This window comes from Plasmodium chabaudi (genome assembly GCF_900002335.3).
Source record: "Plasmodium chabaudi chabaudi strain AS genome assembly, chromosome: 2".
NCBI classification, from domain to species: domain Eukaryota; phylum Apicomplexa; class Aconoidasida; order Haemosporida; family Plasmodiidae; genus Plasmodium; species Plasmodium chabaudi.
The window spans coordinates 51,250-69,224 of NC_030102.2; the positions used below are offsets into that span (position 1 = coordinate 51,250).

General features: G+C 20.4%; 3 protein-coding genes across 3 annotated transcripts; 1 reads left to right on the forward strand and 2 right to left on the reverse strand.

The window, feature by feature from the left end:
- Nucleotides 1–1,628: 1,628 nt before the first annotated feature.
- PCHAS_0200061 (fam-a protein) lies at nt 1,629–3,232 on the forward strand (the record flags this gene model as incomplete). The annotated part of the gene is made up of 6 exons (XM_051320969.1): nt 1,629–1,756; nt 1,926–2,175; nt 2,264–2,333; nt 2,480–2,589; nt 2,692–2,925; nt 3,101–3,232. The coding sequence occupies 6 exons, from the start codon at nt 1,629–1,631 to the stop codon at nt 3,230–3,232; spliced, it is 924 nt and encodes a 307-aa protein (XP_051176921.1).
- Nucleotides 3,233–6,001: 2,769 nt separating this feature from the next.
- PCHAS_0200065 (Plasmodium exported protein, unknown function) lies at nt 6,002–6,873 on the reverse strand (the record flags this gene model as incomplete). Its single annotated transcript, XM_016797377.1, has 2 exons — nt 6,002–6,608; nt 6,794–6,873. 2 exons carry the CDS (start codon nt 6,871–6,873, stop codon nt 6,002–6,004), a joined length of 687 nt encoding a protein of 228 aa, XP_016652947.1.
- A 3,274-nt stretch (nt 6,874–10,147) lies between these two features.
- Nucleotides 10,148–10,666, reverse strand: PCHAS_0200071 (early transcribed membrane protein; the record flags this gene model as incomplete). The annotated part of the gene is made up of 1 exon (XM_739810.1): nt 10,148–10,666. One exon carries the CDS (start codon nt 10,664–10,666, stop codon nt 10,148–10,150), a length of 519 nt encoding a protein of 172 aa, XP_744903.1.
- Between the last annotated feature and the right edge of the window lie 7,309 nt (nt 10,667–17,975).

Here is a 17,975-nt window from a genome sequence, read left to right on the forward strand (position 1 = left end):
CGATATGTATAATTCAATATAATTTAAACTATGATTATAATCTAATATATAATTGATAATTATGGTATAGCATTCAAGTTTTTTTATATATGTCTATCTAGCATTTAATATTAAAAAAGGGTGTCGATATTATATATATTAATATTTAAGTTATATAAAAAATAAAATATAAGTATATAGTCTGTGAACATGATTTTCTTGCGGATTCCCTTTCATAATAATGCTTATCGTCCTTTTTATATCGAATTCCAAAATTGAGTGCTATTATACATATATTTTTCCTTTTAATACTTGATTATTTATATATATTAAATACTGTGTATATGCCCATAAGTGCTACAAAATTATAAAAAATTAAATGAATATGAAACCCTGACACAGATATAAATTTCATAGAACACGATTATAACCAATAATACAGAACCATAACCCATAATGCAGGACCATGCTCCACAACACATAACCATAAACCATAAAATCCGAGCGTATAGCGCCAAGAATATTAAAATTTAAAAATAAATATATTTTTCATATGTAAATATCCATGATTTATTTTATTATATATTTTATCGATTTTTTATTCGGATATGTATATTTAATAATACTTTTTCTATATAAAAAAATATTTTATATTTTCACTTGTGCAAAAGGGCATGCATACCAATACTACTAAAATAAATATTTTTTTATCAACTTCTTAATGCTAGAAAATTTTTATTTAGTAAAATTTATATTAAAAATAATAAAAAAACGCAAAAAAACGTGATTTACTATAATATAAAATTGATGATGGGTTTAAAAATATTTTATTGTAGTAGGGTTGGTTGCAACAATACACAAACTTAACCGATTATTTCAGCTTAAATTAAATTTTTTCCTATTTAAAAATATAAAAGCAATTTTTTGTACCCAAAATAAAGAATTATATAAAAAATCCGAAAAATTAATGGAACGAGATACCAACACTATTTTTTTATATAATTATCATTAATAATGTATTTTTTTGTAATAATTGTTGATTCATTAATATGTAATTATATTTAAATCATATATTTTTTTTATATTATTTTTATAGGTTGGTATTTTGTATTATAAGCTTTCTACTAAGTAAAATGGTATAGGGAAAAATTATAGATTTGTTCTATGGGCATATGGAAATATTTTATGCGCATAATTTCATACGTAATCATATATTATATATTTTTTTATTCATGCTATAATATTTTTTAATTTAATTTAAGCTTTAGTTTAAGAACTGTAAAAATATAAAGCATGCATGTCTATAATATAATATATTAAAAAATATTATTTATTTTTATATATTATAATATTAGATGCACTGAAATACATTAGATTTATGTTTATTAATTTTTATGAAAACTTTAGATAATTTTTTTCGTTGGAGTGAAAATATTTAAATACAAATATATTTAATATATAAATCAAATAAAACATACAAAATATTAATATATAGATTTATTGCTTAAGTAAATATTAGTCTTCTAAAATTTTCTTATATATTTTTGCTTAAATTTGAATTGTACTTATACAATTTTTATATCTTCATATTTTTAGTTTTTAAAAAAATAGTGATATATATTTTTATTTTTTATCTATTAAAAAATAAAATGAATATAGAATATACTAAGACAATTTTTTTACTTTTAAGCTTGTTTGTATATGTGAGTAATGAAACCCTTGGGGAAAAAACTGCAAAAGATATTGCTCTAGGAAATATTGCTCCAAAAATTTCTACGTAAGAAAATATGATAATATACATATTTACATCTAATATATTTATACATTGCATGTACCATTATGATAATATTATAATAAAATTATGCAAATATGCATCTAAATATCGATTGGGTGGTAAAAATATAATTTTGTAAATACATATATTTTTTTGTATAAATTAAAAACAGCCTTACATTGGAAAATGATGGTTTGAGCACACGACTCGAAAATGGTGATGATATAATATGCACAAATCCGGAAGAAATTACAACAGCAGCTGAAGTTATGGACGAAGCTGTAACACTTTTACGACACCATGCTGCAAATAAAGACGACTACAGCTTGTATCATAGTGAGAAAAATGCAAATTTATATTTTACAAAACCCGGAAATCCAGAGGCTGGAAAACTTAGCATTATAATCCAAGATCCCAATAAGGTATGGATTAATGAGAAAAATATTTTAAATTGTAAAATCGTGTTCAAAAAATACTAAATATATACATATTTTTTTTCTTTGTTTATAGTATGATGACATAGTAACCCTTCTATCCCATCCCAATGGTGCCAAATATTTCGATGAAAGCTTTATTAGCGGTATATAAATATAATTAATAAATTTAATATGTGATTATCATTCTGTATGCATATTTTTTGTTTTATTTTTATCAAAGTTGTATGATACCCTTTATTATCTTTCATAATATTTTAATTACATGATGTAAAATAATAATTTTTTTTAGGAAAAATTTCCCGGCTATACAATGCCAATTTCGCATTATTACAACAACGATACAGAGGCCGTATTGGATCCCTCAAAAAATATTTTTATGCTTTAATGAAAAAAGTTAATGTAAGTATATCTTGCTTTCCTCCACCATCTATAAATTGTATTTTTTATACTATTAAACCATATTTTATACAATACGCATACATACTTTTATGAATTTTGTAGGTAACATCAAAAGAAACTATAATTGCCTATGTACCAACAGATATAAATGACAACAGCAATCCCAATAATAAAAACTATAATAACACTGTCTTAAAAAAGGCAAATTCATTAAAAATTAACATTAATTCTGAAGAGGATATTAGAAATGGGAAATTAAAAAAAACATTTTCTAACGTATTCGGATATATAATTAAAAAAGAAATCGATCACATTAATATTACCTATGTCAAATTTGTAAGCATATAAAAATTTTAACAAAATAATTATATTTCACCATTAATTTATTATTTTTATTACGTTATCTCATTTTAGCATTTATCAAAAATGCATAGTCTCTGTGTAATAGACATATCTATTAATTTCCAAAACATTTAGACATTTTATATATTTATCTGTCTTTTTTTCATAGGTTGAAGGTAGTTATTCCATACTCCCAAAATGGCTTAATAAAATGTTTAGAGGATTAAAAATTTTAAAGTTAACCAAATTAATAAATTTATTTTCTAATAAATATATGTATATTACGAATGATAATATTTAATATTTCGATATTGAAATATTTATATTAATAAAATAAGTTTGTTTTGTTAATTATTTTTATTTTATGTTTCAATCATAAAATGTCTTTTTGTGTTTAAAACGTTTTGTTTAATATATAAATTGTTTACGTATTTTGGCATAAGTATATCTACATTTATTTAATTTGTAAATATGTTTTATTTCCATTTTTCCGTTAATATTAATATTTTTATTTCTTACGATAAAAATATATGTTTATAATATTATCATTCTCATAAAACTCGATATTGGGCTTTAAAATTTGTTATGTAGGCTAATGTAAGAGCATCTTAAATATATTATCACAATTCTCATATTCATTTCTTAATAGTTTGTTTTTCTATTTATTTTTTGCTCTATTATATTTATCTTTTGAAAGCGTATCCAATGCAAAAGATAAAGAAAATGAGTTTTTTAAATTATCATAACATTTTGATAAATAAGACAGTTTTTTACGATATGATTTACCTTTATTATCATTAAGTTCTCCATTAAAAATATTTTTATGTGTTTCAATAAATTCTTTAGGTTTTACGAAATAGGTTGTGGCATTTTTATTATTCACATCAAGGTAAATATTCATCCGACATAAAAATTTTAATGCATCACAAAATATAGAATATCTTTAATATTAATATCCATCAATTTCTTTTTTATATCAATGATTTGCTTAAATTATTATATTTTTTAGTATGTTTCTTAATTTTATATATAGACATAATATATTTTATATTTTTATCTAAATAATGAGTATAAAAATTGTTTAATTTTATGAATCCTTTATGTGATTTTTGATTTAATTTATAACATAACCGCATCATAATATATTAAAAAATCTTATTATTATCATTTTCACCTAAGCACCTCTCATTGGAATCATTGAAAATTTTATTATATAACCATAAACACCAACATTAATTTTATCAAAACCAATATATTTTGATTTCTTAGAAAAGGTTTTATAACTTTCATATTTGTCTAATTCATCGGGAATTTTTTCATCAAATCATCAAACTTTTTACACTAATAAGTCATTTAAAAAAAACAAACAAAAATGAATATTAACGAAATTTTTATAAAATTTAATTTATTAACAATTTTAGGTAATGTAACATCAAAAAATGTACTTACCACATAATAAGATATTATAATGTATTTTTATTTTTAATATGTATATTGAGTATAGCATATTTTTTTATATATATTGTGCCAAAACAGGTGACGCGAGCACTTGAAATCAATATATATTATGATCTGTAACAATCATATTCTTATTATTAATATGCAGTAATAATACGTTATTATTATTGTTAAACGAATATTATATTTATTGTAGTTTTTAATATGTGTAGCATTGCTATAAAAGTATAGTTAACTAAAAATCATAATAATTCATTTGGTGTCCATTTTTAGCTTTATTCAATCTTTATAAAATATATAATGAATATATATAAATTTAAGTGAATCAAATACGCATTATATAGTTTCTCGAATTTATAAAATATTAACGTATTATTATTAGTTGTCGGTGCCACTATATCAATGCATATACAGAGGTATACTAACACAATCGAAATATTTTAAATAAAATAGGATGTTTTATTTTTCATTGTATTAATATAGAATGTTTTGGAATATATGTATATAGTTTTAATAAAAACATCTTTAAACCACTAATATGCAATTTAGATATGCATAATAACAAAAAAATATAATTTTCAAACAAATTAATTGTATATACTTTATTTCGTTATAGACAATGCTATTTTACAAAGTTTTGACGCATAATTATGAATTTGTATTTTATCATTGTCTATTATATATTAATTCGCACGCATTGTAGTATAGGTAATATGCTTAAAATGAATCTTATTACAATTTTATAATATTGTACATAAAATTGTTATAGCAGCTTGAGATGAGGGTAATAATTTAAATTAAAAATGTTATGTGGCATACAAATAAAAGTTGTTAAATAAAGCAAATATATCGTATATTGCGATACTATATATACACAATATATGTAATTTAATAGAATCATAAATATACGTATGTAATTCGACAGATTAGTGCTTTTAGTATATGATTATTAAAAAATTGACAATATAACAAAAAAATAGAAATAAACAATTGCAGCAATAAATATAGATATGTTTCAATTATGTAAAAACAATTTATCTTAATTATTGCTTTCTTATAAAATATCAATGGCATATTTGAGTTACACAAATTATTTAAAATAGAAAAACAAATATAAATATTATATTTTATGAAATATAATGTCTTTGCGAACTTGTTTTTGTATCAATGTATGAGGTTTTTTTATTTTACAAATCTCTAAAAAAAACGAATTAATAGTTATTATATATATACGCACTTGTTTCTGTAATAAAAATATTTCATATATTACCATTGCGTTATCATTTAGCATTCCTTAATAGGGAATATTATTGATGATCCTTGTTGTCCATTTTGTATAAAAATATATATTCCGGTTTATTTATATAAATTATAGGTATTTATAACTATTTTCTTAATATTATCTCTAAAAATAAATAGATTCTTCATTATATATGTTCATATAAAATCAAATTTGTTATATTGATATAACACATATAATATCCGGAATTTATATAAAATAATTTTATTTAAACAATGCTTTATTAATCAAGAAATACCCATAAATTTTCACAAAATAATATGTCAATATCTTTATGTATTTATACATCAAAGACATTCTAATAAATAAGGTCTATTCGTTTATTTCCGCAGCATTATTCTCAAATTCGGCAAATTCAATTTCTAGTTCTCTTGTCTCTGCATTCTGCCCTTCTCTTTGAAGTTTTGCTTCCCACTCATTCTGAGTAATCTCTAAAAATGTTGAAAAATCTTCAATAGACTTGTTCATATATCCATGGAAAATGGGTTGAATATCCATTATTGAATAAAATGGATTTTGAATAATTTCGTTGATCACAGAAATTAACATTTCTAGATATTTGTACCATATATTATTCCACATCATACACTTCCATTGATTATCTGTAATATTATTTTCTTCTGTGTACGAATTATACAATTCAAACATAGTTAAAAAAATTTGATTCCATGTCTCAATTGTGAACGAAATATATTCCATCATTACAGCGTCGTCATTTGTATCAGGAGGTGTATTGGAATCTATAAAATTAGAATTGAGGCTTGGCGGCTCCATTATTTCTTGGTGACCGCTTTCTTGATGTTCCGCATTTCCATATATGTTAAATATATTTATATCGTCCACTCGCAAAATTCTTGCGAATCGTTTTCCCTTTTTAAATTTATAAAAATCATTTTCATTAAAATATTGTGCAATGCATCTGCAGTAAAAGACAATAAAATTATGCAATGATAATATTTTGGTTTTTTAGTTCATACATATAAATAATATATAAAGAAAGAAGTAGTTGCATACACAAATAAGTATGTGCGTAAAGTTAAAATTCTTATAAACATAGTTCATATAAGTTTTCAAGCATAATAAGACCCCATGAATAATCCTTACTTAGAATGATAATAGTGAGATGCTTTGTAATATACAATAATTACAACAATAATATTTAAAATGAATTCGTGAATTTTCATTTTATATTTACAACTGTATTTTAATATATTATGATATTTATATTACGAGAAGTAATGTCTTTAATGATATATATTTATCGGTTTCAAATTTATTATCTAAATTCATTTATATCTCATCAAGCATTGTTTTTTTGAAAATATAAGCATAGTATATTCCCCTTTTTATGCTAATATATAGTTATAACAAAAGAATATTTAATTTTCACTTAAAAAAAATATATATATTTAATATAAGTCTCATGCTTACAGTGTGTAATATATAATTTGGTTGCTAGAAACAAAACAAATAGTAAACAGTACAAAAACATAATTTGAGTTAATATGCAATAAGTTTTATTTTTTCATATTTTGGTAATTAAATTATCACACTAAACAAATTTAATACAAAAGTTATAATATTTTAATTTTTTTTTAAAATTAAATTTTTTATTATTAGGTGTGTGGATATTTATTGATTTGAGCTTATTATCTAGACAATAATTTCATATTACACATATCTGGAAAGAGAAAGGAAATAAATATTGTGAGTGAATTTCCCTTTAATTTTCATTGGTGCCATTAAATTGAATTTTTTTATTAATATTATTTAAAATTATTTTATGAACTTGCACATCATATATCCTCATAATTTATTATGTTTTACAATTTAACCTTTAGTAACCGATATGGGTGTATCCCAGATAATTGTATGGAAAATTAATTACTGTAATAAAACAATTATAGCGCTCATATAATTTTAAAAATGCCCTTATAATTAAAACATATTGTGTAAAATAAAATTGTAAATTAAAACTATGCATTCTTAAATAAAAATTAAATATTAAAATTAAAGCATATAATGATTGATAAATAGGATTGTGTGCTTATTGCTGTAACACATCTTAAATATATGCTAAAAATGATAGCATTACATTTTAATGTATATATGATTCCTAAGTTAGCTATTTAAACAAAATAAAAAATGCATGGAACAAATATAAATTATTTTAATTATACACATTTAATTCTAAAAGCAAAGACGTAAATATAAAAGTTTAAAAATAAAACTATAAATGTATATGATGTACAACACCAAGAGATATATATTAAAAGAGTTTAAGGACGAATACATTATGAACCAATAATACATATATGTGTTTATGATTGAATAATCATAAAGATCATATTAAAAGTTTTGATATTTCGTGCATCGCTAAAAGCAATAAAAATGGAAATAAAAACATAAATTAAGTTAAACTGAAAATGAGGCTAGAAATACCTCTATTTCATTCTTTTTATATAATATATATTCTTCTTAAAGGAATGTGCTATCACTTATGATGTGTTAACATAAATGCTTTTCATAACATATAAAGGTCTTTTTTTTTCCAAAGAATCACCATTTTCACAAAAGTATTTTTTAGGGGTCTATAAATGATTGTTTTTGAATATAAGGCAATAAAAGTTAGATATAGCACCATATTAAATATTCTTCTTAATACCTTTATTATATATTTTAATTGTTATATCTTTTATTATTTTTACAAAACGCGTTAGACATTAATAACTATGTCAAACGCTGTAAGATCCTTTTCTGTTCACTAATTAATAATATTTGTTATTTGCAATAAAATACATTTCATTAAATTTTCAGCGTTTCTTAGTGTATATTTAGACAGAACTAGCTTAATATAGTGATAAATAGCAAACAAATAGTGGTTGCTAAATAAATGATAATAAAGGCATCGATTAGATATATAAACAAACAGCCAATAAAGTAATATAATAATGAATTAAGAGTAAAAAAATGTAATAATATTATGACAATATTGTTATAACTGTATAAAATGGTAGTGTAACAGTTATACACATAACCTAAATGAATTATTATATTACTTAGTTTATATATACACATACTGTGAGTACACCTATTTAGACTGAATTATTTCCCATTTTTTATTTATCTCATTTTTTAAACCTAGTATATAACTTATTTACTAATTTAAAGTATGTTTTTAAATTATAAACTAATAAAAAATATATATAATGCATACAACACATCTACTTTCATATTTTTTGTGCTTGCATATATTGGGAGTGTTTTTAGGTAATCATTATTTAAAATAATAGAAGAAAATATAAGAAAAAAGTAAAAAATATTCGACAGTTTAATGTTTAATACATCTGATAGATAAAAATTAGCAACCAAAAAATTTTACAAAGAAATAAAAATTACAAAAAATATTTTTTTAATATATTAAGTAATATATCCTGCTGCGTATATAGTTGCACACACGAAAATTTTATAAAATTTTGCAGTTTTATAATTAAATTTATTTAATTATTTTAACATTCTTCGAATTTATCTATTAAAATACCTCAAATATCCAAATTCGAATTGGATTGAAAAAGTATATTCAAGATGCATCATACCACCATTTAAATTTATTTACTAGTCATAAAGATAAGAATGGGTTTTTTGAATCATTGATATATTAATATTATTCACACAAATTAGAAACATAATTCTTTAACGTAAACATCGAAAACTGAAGGAAAATAAAGATGCTTATAACAACAATATCATGACTTACAATGCATGATTGGCCCAATACCTATTTCGTTACATAGTGTTGCACATATCGCAGAAAAACTAATTAAAATAAAATCCTTACGTAATATTTCTACCTTAAAATTAAAGGCCTAATATACATAAAATTGATTTTATTTTTTTATGTGATCGTTGCAATTTTATTATCACATTGCATATTAAATGTGTTAAGGTATGATTGTCATAAAAACGTTCAGTTTTTATTATTCACTCAGTAAATCATAAATGTAATGCGATCTGTTCATATTCATAATGAATAACACTCTACATTATCGTGAAAAAATTACATATATATAATATATATACATTATATGCAAACAATTTATTCTCACAAAATATTTTATGAACTGATAAAATCTTAATATACAATTAGAACTAAATGCTAAGGTATGAAAAATATATTTCTAAAAGTCTTTGTGCATATGTATATATTTGTAATTTTTTATGATTATAAAAAATGTTAAAATAAATCAACCAATATAATACAATAATTTAAAAGGCGCCATTTTATATACAAATGAATTTGAGAAATTCAACTGTCCATTTTTATAACATTTATTCCATTTACATAGTTGGAAATAAAATAGCTAATTATGATAATTAATCTGGCTCGGATATATAATATTAGTTGAATTGGTCACATATACCTTAAACTTAAAATGTATTATATTTTATGTTGCGGATTTATTTGGTTTTTTCAGGGGTTTGAGCATCATCATCAACATCATCACCAAGTTCATCGGCTATTTCAGAAACTAAGTCTTCAACCTCTTTGGCGGAGTCACTAGATTCTTCAGTATCAGTTCCCTCATCATCGGTAGCATCAGCTTCTTCGCCTTCCTTTTTGGCTTTGGCTTTTGCTTTGTTCTTTGTATACATACCATAACCTAATGCGCTTGCAATTGCTAATGCTGCTATTGTTGATATTGTTCCAATTATCACTGGTTTAGCGCTTTTTTTTGCAGTTATTTTGTCATCAATTTTTGCTATATCCTTACTATCTTTTTTTTCTGAAGCTGGTCCATTGTTAGTTTTGGAACCTGCTGGTCCTTGTGCGTTTTCAGCTGAGTTACCATTTACAGCTGGGTTAGAAGCATTTGGAATTTTATTGCCGGCATTTGCATCACATAATGAAGGTGATGATAAAAAACAAACGGAAAGGAGAAAAACCAAAAAAATAGCACTTACTTTGGGGACTTTCATTTTTTAATTGGAAAAAGGATTAAAATATAATATTTCAATTCTTTAATATGATTAAAAATGTTTAATGGTAATAATAATAAATACCACAAATTATGTTAAAGGTAAAATTAGTTAAATTTTAAAAAATAAATAAAATATAAAAAGCCTAAAAATATTTAATATAAAATGCTAATTTTATTTATTATAAATTATAATTTATGAAAAAATTTTATGTTTTTTCAAAGTATTATATTTATTTATAAAAAAATTAAAATATGCATTAAAACTTTTTTTTTATAATATATTAATATTTTTTTTTATTGCTTTTGAGTTCTTTGGACATTATTTTTTTTTTTCATAGTAAAAACTTTAGTTATTACCTATTATCATCTAAATCGCTTGCTATTATTTGGAAACTATTCCTTATAATAATTATATGAAAAGCGTTGGAAGGGGTGAATTTTAAATAAAAAATTTATTTTTTCTTATATATAAACGAAGTGCAGTATAATTATTATATCTTAACGACACTTATACCTTAATATAAATTGCTTTGTTTTATTTCAGCTAATATTTATTAATTGCCGTATTGCCGATTAAATTGTTAGAGAAAAAAGAGAACGAAATAACTTAAATTATTATAGCATTTTTTCGTACTATTAAACGTCCCAAAATATTTGAAAAATATTGCCTTTCAAAATATAGCCATCATTTTTATATTATCAACATATTTAAATAATATTTTAATGTTATAACTAAACTAAAACTACTATATTTTGGATTTTACTTATAATTTTTCTTAAAATGCTCTTTAAAAAAATTATACTAATATATAGAAAATTGATAGCAATCACTCTTTGCACCCCCTTCCCTTATTAGCGATGCTTTTTGCATGCATAAAACCCCATTAAATATTTTTATTCAAAGCTATGTAAAAATAAGCATCCCTTTCATTCTTTTTTTAAATAATTTGGTTCATAACCCAAAGTTTATAGCTTTACATTAATTTTTAGCTATTTATATTTTTTCAAGCCATAAATATTAATATTATTTATATATATCAAATTTTAGCTTCAAAGGCGCTAATTAATAATACTTATTTATTTTAGGTGGATATTATATAAAATATATTATTAATTACAAATTTTTTAAATATGAGAAGGATATATATTAATGTATATTTAAGGGGTATATGACATTTTGCATGAAAATCACATATTTGAATTTTTAACTCACTATAAATAAAATAATAACTATCACGTACTATATTATTTGTTTTAAAAAACATATTTTTCATTCAACTTTCTAAGCATTAATTAGTTTTAAAACTGAAGAAATAATTGCAATTTTGTGATATATTAAAAATTAATAATGTGCAAAAATTTTTTTACTTTAATTTCCTTATCTAAGTTGAAGTAATGCATAAAAATAAAATGCAAGCAGCTTAATGCTATGTATAATAGAACACATTATTATAAATAATGCCGAGCAAATAATATTAAAACATATATATACAAGCCAATTATATCATATTGCATATATGCATTATCAATATGGCAGCATAAAAGTATACTTTTAGTACCCTTAAAATTACAAACACAATTAAAAAGAGTCAATATAATATATATTTGAATAGTACAAATATAAAAACTTGTTTGCATTTATAAATAACCTATTTTATATTACATTTTTATTTTAAATGTTATATTTGGCATATAAATGTGTATATAAGCAATTTCCATTAACACTTCTACCTTGAATTATGTAAAAAAAAATAATGGTATTTTCAAAATGCACACATCTCTAAAAACATAATAAATTATAATCAATTTTTCTTATAAGAGTGAGTGGCTTGCAGTCCACACACTTCTATATATACCCCACAAATTTTGCAAAAATTTTGTTTCGCTCTACTTATAATAGCATTAACTTAATAAATATATAATAATTACTAAAATTAGTATGCTTAAAAACGCACACATGATATATAAGGGAGTATTTGAACTATATAAAACTAAACATAATCTATAATTTTTAAATAGTGTAATATGCTTACGAAATATAAGCAAGTACATTACTCATACCCATCCATGTATATTATATCATTTTTATTTTGGTTTTATTCGAATTACTCTATCCTGATTTTATTTATTTCAATTGATTACTTTTTATATTTATAGCATAAGTACCATTATTTACTTAAAGCATGCCTAGGGAATCTATAGGTTTCTTAATTTTTTTTTATATAATATAGAATGTTTTCATTAAAAAATCAATATATGATTTTAAAGCACATTTTTTTGAATCAAATGTGTGTTCACCCATATACATTCTTTAATTTTTTTAAACTGCAAATACCAATGCTCTTTATAGACAGCTATTATCTTCATAACAATTTTTATTATTAGTTATATTTAAAGTAATTTTTGCTTAATATTTGCATCTCAAAATTAACACCTTATCTATTTAGATAAAGGAACGTTATTGCAATAAGTGCTAATTTTTATTTATATAATGAAAAACAAATTTTATTATTGTTTCTTTCTTTCATAAAGATATTATAGAAATACTTCAAGTGTATTTCTTTCTCACACCAAATTACTGTATAATACGTAAATTTACAAGAAAACGATTTTATGATAATCAAATTTACATATAAATAATTATTTACTTTAAAAAACATTTGAAAGCGCATAATAAAACACTTAATATAATGCTATAAGCATAATATAAAAAAGGGGATAACCATGTAGAGTCTATCCAAGATACACTACCCAGTAATAAACACCATTAATAAAAATATTTATATAATGTAAATTATTATTGAAATATATATACAATGGTATGTTAAATTATGGTTAAATTGCCTATATACGTCTTTTTCCGATGATTCACGATTTTCTAAATATAAACATTTGATCTTACTAATTTTTGAACATTTGTACTCAGTTGTCTGCTAATAATATATTATATTCCATTTTAGCATTTGTTTATATTTCCCCTTTATTAAATTCCATATCAATGAAATTATATAAAGGACTTTTATTTTTTAACTAGCATATTCCATTCTATACAGTTGCAAAACGGTATATTTATCCTTTTCATCATAATTCAATATCTGTAATTACATTCAATTCATTTTATACACATTATTTTCAATAATCTATTAATGCATATACACATAAATATTGTTTTATAATTTATATTACATTGAGTATTATTAATAATGTATATCAAAGTATTATGTATTTTTTCATTTACAGAATAAATCAATAACACACTTTTTAAGTTAAGATACATGCGTTTTCCTTCTAAATTAATTATAAATATATTTTTATTTGTATATTTTTTTTTAAATACACATACCAAAGTAAAACATTTTTTTAATGTACTATTGATTCGGGTACTATGTTATTTAGACAAATAAATTTTATGTAGGAGTAATTACTTTTACTTTTCCAGACATTCATAGCAATAAGATTTAAATCCGAACAAAAATAAATATTAGATAATAATAAAAACAACTCGAGATATAAATAAATTTGAAAAGGACGTAACAAATTAGCCTAAAGAATGAATAGATAACTTAAAGATACTATTTGATATAATAATAAGATGCATAATGAAGCACAGGGAATTATTAAATTATAAAAATTATGTTTTTAAAAATAAATCGTTAATCTATTATTGTTTATTCTGTTAATGTTTTTATACTTTTATAATTTACACCGTTTTTCATTGATTAGCTTTGTATACAAAAATTGGTAAATAGAAATTTTGATAATATTTTTCTCAGTTTATTCGGCTATATACATATATTGGTTTTCTCTAATTTCTTACACTGAACATTATGATTCCAATACATTTAATATCTTTGTGATTTGAATATGATATAGCAAAGAAAAATTATATATTAATTCACTTTCTACCCTATATTATCCTAGTTTAAATTTCTTATACATTTTTTGAGGTGGCAATATTTCAATAAAGACAAATGATGCAAACTCTCTTTTTTCCATGATGCATATATCAATACATCAATAAAAATATCTAACGATGATAGTGTGATGTAATAACATTTTCATTTTTTTTAGTGATGCAATTAGATGTTTACTGCATAATTCAAATGAGACAATATTTTGTAAATATGTCTTCAAATATTTTTTTGCATGTTCTATCTCATTCATAAATGAACACAAGTATAATGATTGGAATAGCTTTTACCTAAATCGAATAAATGATATGACTATTTGTATGCTATTTATAGGAACGGATATTTAATAAATAATAAATTAAATATCGTTAAGGTTTCTCTTATAATATGAGATTGTTTTTTGTATTGTTTTACCTATCAGCCATATTGTTATCAATATATGTTTCCATTCATATTTTATGCACATAGAATTATTTATTAAATTATTCCAGTAAGTTAATGCTAATAAAATCCCTTTTATAATTATAAAAAATGACGATTGTTAAGACAAAAATGATAATTATGTAAGTGTTATATATATAAAGACAAAGTGAAATATATTTGAAAATGTATATTTTAGCAGATTATGCTGTTATAGTTTTTGTTTTATTAAGTTAAAGTTTCTCATTATAGTTTTGATGCTATACCTAATATATAACGTAATATTTATTATTTTAAAATACTAATATAATATATATTTTTTGTTATTAGTAAACTGCCTTATTTTCCATATGAAAATGTTTAATATAAAAAACACAAAGAGCAATCTATTAATAAAATAAATTCAATGCATATTTGAAGTCTATTGAAAAATATTGAGTATACTAAGAATTATATACTGTCTTTATTTAGCCTGATTATTAAATTTTAGTAATTTCTATATACTATATATTTGATTATTCAATAAATTGCTAAAAATTATGATTATAATTCATTTAATAACAATATATTAATAATTTGATAGAATATGATATAATTCAAATAAACAATAAAATATGGATAAACAGATACACAAATTTAATTATAAGGCTGTATAATAATTTTATTTTAGAATAATATAAAACCGCATTAATTTATTGATATATAATTAATATATTTTTTAATACATTATTATTAAATTATAATTAAATAATTATTAACAAATTAATTAAAATAAATATAATAAATTTATATAATTAATTAAAAAATACATTATTAAATTATTATAATTAAAAAATATATTAATTTAATTAAATAATATTAAAATAATAATTAATATTAAATGTATTAAGAATTTAATTTAATAAAAATTAAATTAATAATATATTATTATTTAAAAATATAAATTAATTATTAATTAAATTTTATTAAATAATTATATATTATAATTAAATTAATAAAATATTAATAAAATATTTTTATTTTTTAAAATGTGTAATATTATATTTATATTTTTAATATGTTAATTATATATTAATTAAATGCATTTTAATATTAAATATAATTTATTTAATAAATATTTTAATTAAATATTATATAATTAATTAATTTTATTACTTTAATTAATGATATAAATATTATATATATCTTTAATATGCTATTATATTTAATTAATTTAATTAATAATTAAATAATATAAATTAATTATATAACAATAATTAAAATTATTAAATAAATTAATTTAATTTATATTATAATTAAAAAATATATACTATATAATTAATTATTTAATTAAAAAAGATATATAATTAATTATTATTATTTAATTAATATATATATTAATTATTTATTATTATTTAATTAAAGTATATATTAATTATTTATTAATTATTTAATTAAGATTATATTATTTATTTATTATTGTTTATTTAAAAATATATTATTTATTATATTTAATTAAAAATATATAAATATAATTAATATTATATAATAATTTTAATTAAACATTTATATAAATAAATTAATTATATATAATTAACACATTATAATAAATATTATATTAATTAATTAAAAATGTATAAATATAAATAAATTATATTTATTTAATATAATTAATTAAATTATATTTTTTCTAATATATAAATGTATTTTTATATAATTAATTTAATTAAATGTTTATCTAATATAAATATATTTTTTAATAATTATTTAATTTATAAATATTTATAATAAAATAAATATTATTTTTATATAATTTATTTTATAAATATTTATTTAATTTTATTTATTAATAATTCTTGATTATATTAATTTATATTTTGGGACTCAATTCGTATTATAAATAATACATATTTTCACTTAATTATAAAAATTAATAACATTGTTTTTACTTTAATATTAAAACTTATAAATTCTCATGTTTATAAATAGATTATTCGAATGTAATAAAATTTTATACTATTATTTTTTCTTTATTGTTCATAATATAAATTATGCGTTTTCATTAAGTAGACAGTATAAATATCATTTTTTATTAAAGCCGAACGGTGAATTTAATATCCAAAAATTTATATGCATACATATATGGTTAAGAATATTTTCTTTAAATATTGTTTCACGAAGCTATTGTTAATCTTAATACACCAAAATTATATCTTAAGCAATTAAGCATATATATATATTTTAATTAATGTCTTATACTATATTTATATATGTCATCGAAACATACAATTTTAATGTTTAAAGGTATAGTAATATGTATACTCATAAATCAAAAATGGTATATGGGTACCAATCTAATTATAACCGTAATCCAATGTACTCTAATTTTCATTATATATATTGTCCTTCTAGAATATTAATAATACAACAATGTTTTACATCATGATATATAAGTTTACTATCATAGTTTCTGGATGAGCATATATTAATAATTATTGTTTTCATATTCCACCATACTTTTTATTTTTTATAAATATATATTCACAAATGTTATTATAAGCACCATTTCTAGAATAATAAATACCGAAACCTTTAAATATTATTCGGATTTTTACGTAATAAAAGTTGTCTACTCATATCCTTAAAAGTAACATTCATATAAAAATATTATGTGCCCATATTAAATATCATAGACATAATAAATTATAATTATGATAACACCTACATAGATAATAGATAAATACTTTGTATTCATTTATTTATATTATATGATGGATCATTAATTAATCACAAAAAGCATTGTAATTTTATTATTAAAATTAAACACAAACAAATTCTTATTATCTATGCATATAGCATTTATACAATTGTACAAATCATCATCTCATATTTCTTAATAATACATATATCTTACTAAATATAGTTAAAATGAACTACCGATATATTGGTAAAATATTACTATTTTATATTCATATTCTAAGAGATAACATAATCAAT